This window comes from Molossus molossus, unplaced genomic scaffold (assembly GCF_014108415.1).
Source record: "Molossus molossus isolate mMolMol1 unplaced genomic scaffold, mMolMol1.p scaffold_m16_p_8, whole genome shotgun sequence".
NCBI classification, from domain to species: domain Eukaryota; kingdom Metazoa; phylum Chordata; class Mammalia; order Chiroptera; family Molossidae; genus Molossus; species Molossus molossus.
In genome coordinates this window covers 97012826-97023904 of record NW_023425402.1, presented here as the reverse complement: position 1 = coordinate 97023904, position 11079 = coordinate 97012826, and the positions used below count along the sequence as shown (strand labels likewise).

Below are 11079 nucleotides of genomic sequence, written 5' to 3'. Positions count from 1 at the left end.
AGAACACATTTAGAAAAGGCATTTGTCATCTTATATAATATTTAAAAGTTAACTTCCTTTTGTTCCAATGGAAGAAATGTTGATCAAATTGTCACACACACACACACACACACAAAAAAAAAATACCACCCAGCTCTTACTTTGAAATTTAACCTCCTGTTTTCCTCTAAAAGTTGTCTTTTAACAATAAAAAAGAAAACTTCATTTTCCAGAATTTAAACAATTTAAAAGAAAACATCTATTTTGATAAGTAAAAAAAGTTATGTTGTTCATTTTTCTAAACTACCATTCTTTTTTTTTTTTGCCTTTTAAGGAAATATCTAAGATATTGATCATAGAGTAGAGTTATTTGATTTTTTTTTCTCCTTAGACATTAATAATATAAAGCTGAATAGGATTCTAATAAAAGAATCTGAATAATATAAAACATCTGATGTAGGCATATCTAAGTGGTGATCACTGAGGCTACTGTGGGAGCAAAATCAGAAATTCTAAAAGAGAAAGAAAGCCTAGCTGATTTGCTTTTCTCTGCACGGTCTGTTTTGTGTCATTTAATTCAGCATTTACTATGGCTTTACTCTAAGCGCAAGTTGTCAGCTAAGCTCGTCTAAAATCCCCCTGGCCCTTGGTCTGAATGGAGAACTGGCCATTTAAGGTCGGACTCCAGCTCATGTCTTGTGTGTATCTCTGGATATTGTGTTCTACTCTTTACTCCTTGTTTGCTTGAAATTCGGAAGACTTCCACCTGCCTGGACATGGTATTCTGACACCTAGTTAAATATTACATGCACAAAATTATATAAACCAAATATTCTCAGCAAACATTTAATTTTCTTTAACCTGTCTTTGTGTTGTTCCTCAGTGCCCAGGCGAGGGATCTGTTTCCAGGCTCTTCGCAGAGCACAGTCTCGGTTTCCGGGCAGGTGCTTGCCAGGTACACCCGGTTTCTCTTTGCACAGAAAAGTCTGCTGACGGACCACATCTGCTTCAGATGTTGGCTGCATGGACCCCAGAAGCAGCTAGAGGGGAATGCCCCGTAGCACTCCTCATTTGTAAACCAAGTCATAAAACCACAGGAAACTGCACGTAGGCCACTCACTAATTTGCACGCCAAACTTACAAATCTAACGCTGTTGTAAAAAGAGGCAAAGCAGAGAAATACTTTCGTAATGCGTCTGTGTGACTGTTTCCCAGACTGGACAAGTGCTGGCCTTCTGAATGTGCTCCTCTCATTCCGTCAGTACACTGACTCCACTCCCACCGTCAGCAGCCACGATTGACCTTTTCTTCTATCCCTCCTGAAACAAAGCCAAGGGGCCTTCTTCAGGGGGCCCAGGCAGCAATAAGAACAGGTCAATTTATGCTTGCATTTTCTCGGCAGTTGTAAGGTAGTCTCCTCCACAGAAGAGGAAATAAAGAAGGTAACCAAGTACAAAAGGAAGGGAGAGACACTCAACTCCTACCACGCGCCATGTGCGGGCCGAGAACTGTGTGGGTACAGGTTGCGGGACTCCTAAGCCTCTTAGGAACGACAGGAGATATTTATTTTTTCCCATTTTACATACAAGCATTAAACACTGTGATGAGTTTAATAACTGTTCGAGATCATTCCCCATACTGTCTACAGCTTATGTTCTTAGATTCACCATAGACAAAAAAAAAAAAAAAAGCTATGAGCGTGATCTAGATTTTGAACTAAGATCTGAAAACATCCAAAGTAAAAACTCAATTCTGATTGTTCTTGTGGATTCGACGCCAGGTGCTGTGAATTTCTCTGGGCTGTGAGGGCAGCTAGTGTTTCTGCGAAGTCCTTTGGTAATCACGTTTTCCCTAGGCCAAGACATATTTTTTGTGAATAAAATCTTTCTCTCCTCCACCCTACAAACTTAATTTTAAAATGAAGTAAATTTTGCTGCAATCCTCCAAATTCCTCAGTTTCGTGAAGTAAAAGTCAGTAATGAATCTCTCTCGATGTTCTAGGAAAAAACAAATCAAGATAATCCTCTAGTTGTGATAACATTTGTCCCTCAGCTACTTCCTTTACGTTAAAAAGAAAAATTAAGGATATCATGAATGTTAGATAAAAGAAAAAAAATAACTCACTTTTCTTGAGAGTAATTATCGCCAGATACAATTCTACCTTCCTGCTTACTTAGTCGTCTTCCTCTAGCTTCAGCTAAAACGTCTTTAAAACCCATCAGCGGTTTCACCGTTGTAGAATGTGACTCTTCATTTAGGTAGAGGATTGTTATTTTCAAATTCCAATAGCAGACGCAGAGAAGACAAATTTGGCAAGATAATTAAAGATTGACATTACCCAAATAGAAAATAAAACTTAAAATGACCAAAAGAGTCCCATTTTTGGTTGCATTAGATTGCATCATAATGCCCACGGTGAAAATAATCGATTTTTCAGAAACTGGGTCCCTTTCTAGCAACAGTTCAACAAATGCATGTAAATGTACATCTGTGAACAAACCCGCCACAGGTGTTGCCCCTGGGAATGAGGTCTCGAACAGGAAGCGATTTATTATCATAATAAATTATTTCTGTAATCTATAGGCCCTCCCCCACACCTCTAGCTCACTTGAAAAAAAAAAAGACTAAAGTTGGCCATGGCCAGTTCGATTCCCAGGCAAGGGCACAAACCTAGGTTGCAGGTTCGATCCCTGGCCCTGGTGAGGGCATGTGCAGGAGCAACCAATTGATGTGTCTCACATTGAACTTTTTCTATTTCTCTCCCCCACCACCCTCCCTCCCTTGCGCTCTAAGAATCAACGGGAAGAAAATATATATTCAGGTGAGGATTAACAAAATAAACAAAAATGACTGAAGTTTTACTGGAATGTAATCCTTAGGAAACTACAAGCTATGCATAGTTTAAAGGAAAATGTGTACATGCTTTTAAAGCTTAATTTCCTTGAATTTGTATTTAAGAATGAGACTGAGTTTATCCAGTATCTAAATTAATCTCCAGAAGTAGCTATACCATGTAAACCTGAGATTTTGAAAGGAATATTGTGATAAAATAGCCCTCGGCGAGCTTACGGGCCTGCCCATCCTAGGGGACCAGTATGTACGCGCCAGGAAGACGTGAGTGCAGGTTTCTTTCCCTCAGTGTTCCCGACGCTGGAGCATCACCAGGCTGCTGCACACCTGCATCTCTTACATGCTGCCCAGTCGCACGGGAAGATTCTGCCGTACAGGACTGCTCAGCGACTCTCAGAAGCTGCCGGTTCCAGCTTGTTGCATGTCCCTGTCTGTTCTGAGGATCTCCTTTAAACTAAATTTTGGGTCCTATCAACATGGTTGCATTTTCTCAGCAGAAAAATAAAACTGCCAGTATCCAAAGGCAAAAACAATAGGGATCAGAATCATCTTAACATCCGTCTCCCACCTCATTCTATTCTCCTTGGCTGCGGCTAGACAGGGTTCTTAACTCCTACCTTCCTGCCCGAGACCTGAAGCCAGACACCGGGGCAGGGCAGGGGAAGGCACGCACTGGCCACGGCAGCACCCACGGAGTGAAGGGAACCAGCCATCAAGTCCAAGCTGGCCCCTGCTCAGTGTGCGCCAGAGCAAAACGGTCTAATTGGTCCTAACACTAAACTTCAGCCAGATTAAATCTTAATCTTAAAAGTTATAAAAAAATGTGCTTCCTTTGCTGATGTTCCTTAATTTGTCAGCTTTATAAATGTACCTACATATAAAATGACTATAAAGCACCTTAAAATAAGAACTCCCTCACCAAACTATTCTATATAGAATGATATAAAATATCTCAACCTATGAAAACACGATCCTATATAAAGTGAAATAAAAGTATGTTAAAATACAAAATTAAAGCTACTATTCTCAAGTTAAAAGTTCATTTAAAAATGACGTAATTACTAGCGAATGCCAGAAACCTGCTTTTTGTCTAGTATTTCACTTAAAATTAAACCCCCGAACCTTAGCCTACCTCATTTATTTTCATCAAGAACTCAGAGAATAGAGGGAAGAATCCTACAATATGCATAAGACTGTATCTCACAATGACGTGTCCTTTAAAAATGAGCTCGGTACTTCTTCACGTGTGATATTTCAGGGTCTCATTTCTAGCTATTGTAAGTTAGTTACCCAGTGTACTGATTATTCCAGAATTTTCCAAGCAAAAGTTAAGCTGATGAATGTTTCCAGGGTCACCATCCTTTTCCCTTTTTGAAAGAAGGTTCTAAATATGCCCTTTTCCAGTCGTCAGGCACCACCTCATCAGTCCTCCACGAGTTTCAAAAATGGTATCTAGCGGTTCTGTGATGACTTCGGCCAATTCATTAAGTACTCTAGGATGCCAGCCATGGGGACCTGTGGATGAACATAGGGGGGTTACTGAAGTTCTCCTTTACCCACTCTCCCCCTAGTTCAGATGGATTCCTGCTCCTGGTTTTAAGTCACAGTGGTCCCTGTCTGGTTACCACACGGACTTTTGTAAAAACAGCATTAAGTTTTGCTTTTTATCCATCAATTTTCTCTTTGAAGCTAATAAACAAAATATGTTAGTCTTTTCAAGTGTGTTCTTCTCCAGTTGTTTTCAAGAGGTCTATTTATTTTTCCTTTTCTGCTGCTTGTAAGACAAGATAGTAACACACAATTAAACAAACTTGTATATCTTGTAACAGTCTGCCTTCCTGAACCATCACCTCAATACTGTCCTTACTGGACTAACAGTCCCCACACTGTGGAAGGTTCTAAAGGCTACACAGAGGGTGTGTATCTATTCACTTGTATCTGCAAGTGCTAGTTCAAAATGCACCTTCCAAAATAAAACCGAATCGCCACCATCTTTCACCGTAAGCACGTGTATGCAGAAAGAGTAACGTTTTCACACACGTATTTAAAAAGTGGGGTTGTACCAGTGCTGGGAAGAGATTAATAAGGGTGTCTTACAAAGCAGTGACCTAGCAGAATTTAGTCGTTGTTGGGTGGTCATCTGCATCGATGTCCTGGGATTGATATTACACTAATTATCGCCAAGCTCTGATAGGTGTTGACAGTTTTAACCCCTTCATTGTCACAATGATTCCTCCAAAATCGCAAGATAGCAACAGCTTCCAGTTCCCTGTCCATCTGTCGCAGCTGTGCCCTGAGCCAAGACTCGGCTGGCAGGTCTAACACGGACAAGGAGAGGAAGAAAGGAGAGTGTGAAGGAAGAGATTTTGACAGGACAGGCAAATTGCGCTGATAGGATTCAACTGCTTACTTAGGTTTGGGGGTTTGATTTCCATTGGAAAAGCTCTTGGGAAGGGTGGAATCCATTTGCTTTCTTCTGTTTTGTTTTTCTAGTCTCTCTCTCTCCTACCTGCCCCAGTTTTATGTCTTACAAAAATAATTCATATCACCGGCATCATTACAAAGATTTAAACACACACACACACACACAATTGTACATGTTTCTCCAGGGTACAACAATTTGTTTGAGCACATGCCATTTTGCCCCTGCTCAGCCAGCCACCTGCTGATGGCAATATGTTAACTAATATGTCATCATTAATTAGATTGGGTAACATCATCCAGCTATTGCATCTATATGGAAAGTATCACTATCCATGCTCAGAAAGTTTCTTTCTCCAGATAATCAAGCTATTCTCAGGCCTTGTTCCCCCTGTAATACTAAGTAATAATAATTTATTAGTAAGTAATATATTCCAATAGTCCCTCCAAAAAACCACCTCCAAACCAATAACTCTATGAAAATCACCTCCTGTTACGAACGTTGAAAAAGTGTTGATCACTTTGTTTACTTGACAAAACTAACCTTTTTTTGAAGACAGTGAAGGCAAGTTCAGCTTAATATGAAGAAGGCAAAACTGGCTTTTAATGTTCTAATAATGAACAAATGAAAAGACATCACACCAACATCTATAATTACTCTAGAGTACAAGATACCTCGCTATTTCTATGAGAAAACAAAACCAAACTCAGAAAGAACCCAGGTTATAGCACTAGTGTGTACTAAGGACATGGCCAGGGCACCAAGCAAGGCGGCAGCATCTTCAGGACATGTTTTTAATATGTTTCCATTATTTTTTTTCCAAATTTTTTTCCATATGTTTCCAAATTTTTTTTTTTTTAGAGAGAGAGAGACAGAAACATCGATGTAAGAGAGAAACATCGACCAGCTGCCTCCTGCACGCCCTACACTGGGGATGGAGCCCACAGCCCGGGCATGTGCCCTGACCAGCGATCAATCCAGGACCTCTTAGTCCATGGGACCATAATCAGTCCACTGAGCCACACCCACCCGGTGAGGACATTCTTGTGAAAACAAACGATTCTCAGGCGTCACCAGGCTAGATACAGCTCTGCCTGAAGCCAGGAAGATGGCCTCACCTATCATTAAAGGTCTTTTCATTCCAGGAACCTACAAAAATAAAGAAGATGCCTGTGGACCGCTTACCTATCATCCAGCAAGTGCAGACACCCCCCACCTCCAACCCATCTAAAGGTGAGGACCACGGAGTCCTTCAGAAATCTAGCATCAAGCTCACGCCTCCGAAACCTGGTGTCCGCAGTTCAACAAAAACAAATCGCATTCATTCAACAAGCCCAGCCTTGCAAGGGACTGTTTCTCATTCTCCGGGGCACAGAGTGGGAGGCAGGCAGACGGGATCTCCACGGCTGGGCCATGGAGAGTTTCGGGGTGTGAGCACAGGCAGGGATCCCTGGCGAGCCGGCGCGGGCTGCTTCATGACCTTAGGGAGCGCTGCGAATTCCCGCGCCCAGCGCTCGCGCCCCGTGCTCCGGGAGCTCACAGCACTCAGACCCCGTTTCTATTCGAGTGGCATAGAAATGAGCAGATTTTAAAAATTCTGACCCACTTGAAGGAGATAACTGCTGAAAAGGAGTCTTCTGGGCACACAGGCTGCCAGCCCAGCCTCGTTTCGCACAGCTGCTCCCCCAGCACCCACTGTCCATGCCTCACTTTCCCCCTCACTGACTGGCACACTCCTGCAAAGAGAAACAGCTTTCGCCACGCCACCGAGGAAAACCATAATGTGCTTCTGTGTGTGGAGGGTCCTCTCTGCATGCAGTACAAGGCTGACTTGGGATCATGGAAGCAGTGACCTCGAATCCGGTCTTTTCTCAAGTTTCATGGAAGCCAACCTCTGGAACAATAAATAGCAAGTTCTATTTTTGGTTCTATTCATGCTCCTGAAGTTTTGCTCTTTTTATAGCCAGAGTTTGTAAAAAAATGAATGCCAGCAGTCTGTAATGTTATCTCCCTATTTCGAGGAAACATTACTGAAAGGTTTATACTCTAGTTGACCTAATTCTCCCCTTACCTGCCTTTCTGACCACTTGCAGGCACAGGGTTCTTACGAACGGCCACGCAAACCTAATTCTTGGGCTCGACTGCGTGCCTTTCTCAGACTAACTTGCTCTAGGCTGTTGTGGGGGATGGGAAGGGTGGGAGGAAAGCTGCTCATTTCATAGAGATTTGGCAACTCTCCTGACCTATGTTAGAGGAACAATCTGAGAAACAGGGAGGGGGCAGAAAATGTCATTTCATGAATAAAGAAACCATAATCCTATGGCTAAAAATGAAGATTTATGAGATTACATTTTTTTTTCTCCATTTAGTACTCTGATTTTTAACTGATTTCAAATCTGTTACTCTCTTTAGCTTGTGGTTTCCCCCTAATGAAAGACAATCAGAATTATATGCAGGCTAGCCCTTTGAGAAGTTATTACTCGATTGCGATATTATTGTAAGGATGTAGTTCCATTGCAGATTTAGGACCACATCTGGTTGCTGGGATAAAAAACTAAAACTGGTGACTATACATTAACAGTTCGTGCAATTTCTTTACAACTGAGGGGTCGGGGCAACCATCTCGTGGGAACAAGTTAATTAGGAATGACAGTACAAATGTTGCCTCTTCTCCTCCTGGATGGCAAAAGGGCCACAAAGCTGAACCTTTGGGCGCTTGGTGCCAGGACACAAGATGTCACCACCTCAATGCTTTCTCAAGCTAAGCTGACCAACCTTCAGCCACGACACACTGCCCATCGTGACGGGACCAAGGCAGGCTGGGACTCTGCTCAGGAAGAGGGGGCGTCTACACAGAGTCATTTAACTGTAAACTTCTCCAAGGGCTGAAACCACATTTTACACGTCTTTGTATCTCCTGTGGGAACATTATACATAATGTCACACACTACTGCTGCTGCTTGATTGAATTGTCCACGCTATCACTTTTACATGGAAGTTCTCAGTCAACTAAGTTCCTATTGGGACAGTTCAGTCAAGCAAGTCAGATAGCAGTATAAACTCCTTTGCCTATGCAACAGAGAAAAATGATCAATATATGTTCACTAAACCCATATGTGTCTTAATGGTCACCTTTCAGTTCTGCACAGGCCTCTGAGAGTCTCTTCTCAGCGGCTGCACTGGGAGGTCCAGGCTGCTGCCCAGACCCCCACAGGCAGGACCCCAGACACCGACAGCGAGCTCGCACGCAGGTCCTTTTTTCTGGCAGAGGAGCCTTAAGGGTATATTTCTTAGGGACGCTATAGACTAAAAATGTTCGATCTCCTCCAGAATAATATATATGTATATATTTTACTTTAAACACAAATACCCAAATGCTACACACACATTGTAGATCACCATCCTATCTTCATTCATGGCGTGTTCTTGGTAAATACTGATTTACTACCTCATTTCTGGAACATACTAAGTGGGTTTAATAAACAGCCCTGCTTCTCGCTACCTCCTTGCATCCCACATGGTTCCAATCTCCACTCGGGACTTACCTGCAGCTTTCCAGCAAATGCAGAGTACAGTGGAGGAGCTGGAAATTTCCCTACCTGCTTATTATTCAGGAAACTCTCAGAAACAAATTCATGGGTTCAAAGGTAGAAGCGCCTTTGTTTCTGTTATCCTCAGGGCATTTACCAATTTTATAATTTTTTCTAATGGAAGAGCTATGTAAATGCAATTTTTTTTTTAATCCTCACCAGAGGATATTTTTTCATTCACTCATTTCATTCATTTTTAGACAGAGTGGAAGAGAGGGAGAAAGAGAAACATTGATGTGAGAGACACATCAATTTGTTGCCTCCCACGTGGCCGGGGACCGAACCGCAACGGAGGTACATGCCCTTGACCTGAATCAAACCTGAGACTCCCGTGGACCGATGCTCCAACCGCTGGGCCAAACCGGCCAGGGCTAAATCCAATTTCGTAAAATCATTTTATTATAGTCATCACTGAATACTCTGAATAAGCTAAAACCCCCACGCAGGGCCTGTGGTCTGCAAGCGGTGGCAAGCTCCCGGAGACCCCTGTTCTCAGAGGCCAGCACCTCCTCACTGCCTGGGGGTACCGCCATGTCTGTAACTTCATCTCTACCAGGGCGCAGTGGTCGGGATTTAACTGCTGGGATTTCTAGACTGTGCTTTCAATAATTTTATAACAACCGCTTGTCACAACATGAAGCTAGGGCTAGGCTATTGCTCTCTCTCTAAGGTACAGTTCCAGAGTCAAAACAGTAGCCAGAGGGGCCAGAGCCTTCAGGAACAAGAGGGAGTTCGGGCAATGGATGGAGCGGACGGGTTCTAGGGAGAGAGAGAAAACGCAGGCTAACAAAGGGATACTGTGGACTGTGATGATTACTTGGGCCAAGAGTAGATATGAGGGGAGGGATTCATCTCTGAGGAGAAAGGGCACTTCCTTATCCAAATAGAGGCAAAGAAAGTTTGTCCCTGGTCCGGTGGGGGTCGTGTGGGTGGCGACCACTCGATGTGTCTCTGTCACATCCATGTTTCTCTCTCTCTCTTCCTCCCTCTCTCCCTACCGCTCTGTCTGAAGATAAATGCAAAAATGTCCTTGGGTGAGGATAAAAAAATAATAATAATAAATAAAAATAGAGGCAAAGAAGAGCAGTTGGCGATGATGCCAACCCACTCTGAGGTGAAGGAGAGAGGGAGGGAGGCAGCACACTACAAGGGACTCTGCTGCTCAGACGAGCGAGCCGAGGCTGTGAAGAAGGGCTGTTGAGAGGCACAGGTTGGGGCTGGGAGTGGAGCGTGAGACAGCCACCAAGGGAAGTGATGCGAAGTCAGTCTGACAGCTGCAGGAGGGCAGACCGGCTGCACTGGGCCACGTGGAATCACAGTGAGATGGGCCTTAGAGTCTCCCTGCTTCAGGGTCTCCAAACACCACCCCAAACAGGGATCGAGACACAGGCCTATAAACGCGCAACACAAATCCAGAGCCGCGATGATAAACGCTAGAGCATGCTGAACACCAGGATTCCGTCCTCCACGGCAGCTCTTCACATACATACTTGGTGGGTTTCGATGAAAAAGTCCTACTGCGGACTATCTGTGTCTGTTTGGGTGGCTATCATAGAATACTACGGACTGGACAGATTATAAACGATGGAAACTCATTTCTCACAATTCTGGAGGCTGGAGAGTCCACAGAGCCGGTGTCTGGGGAGGACCCTTTCCCTGGTTCATGGACGCCGCTTTTTCAGTGTCTTCACAGGGCAGAAGAAGGCTCTCTGGGGCCTCTTTTCTAAGGGCACTTATCCCATTGATGAGGGCTCCACCCTCATGACCTCCAAAGGCCCCACCTACAGATGCTCTCACACTGAGGATTAGGTTTCAATGTACGAATTTGGGGAGGACACAGACATCTAGTCTACAGCAATGTCGGTCTCTAACCAGGCTCACGGATGCTCACTAAGAGTTCTCATCCCTCTGTCCCTCCTCGTGTCTCTCTTTCACCCAGAAAAATCATCCACTATTAGATACTAATGGTTTTTGAAATCACCATTAACACTCTTATTACAATGATCACCAATAAACTTGCCATTAACAGTCCATTTATAGTGCATATTGTGATTATCACTACCTTTCTAAACTGGTGAGAATAAAAACCACTACTATTTACTGAGTGACCTACTCTGATCAGACACTGTGCTGAGAAGGTTGTATATTTACACACAGTCCCCTCACTTCTTGGCGTGATGCTGTATCATGGACCCAGTTTCACAGATGAGAAATCAGAGGCTTTCAAGTGCAGGTGGC

General features: G+C 43.5%; 1 protein-coding gene across 1 annotated transcript in view; it reads right to left on the bottom strand.

The window, feature by feature from the left end:
* Positions 1–3952: 3952 nt before the first annotated feature.
* The window catches only part of SAMD5 (sterile alpha motif domain containing 5), a 46965-nt gene continuing 39838 nt past the window's right edge, over positions 3953–11079 (bottom strand). The window contains exon 2 of the mRNA XM_036249340.1: positions 3953–4344. Within this exon, the coding sequence (XP_036105233.1) occupies positions 4282–4344 (63 nt within the window). The 3' untranslated portion in view covers positions 3953–4281. The remainder of the gene's footprint in view (positions 4345–11079) is intronic.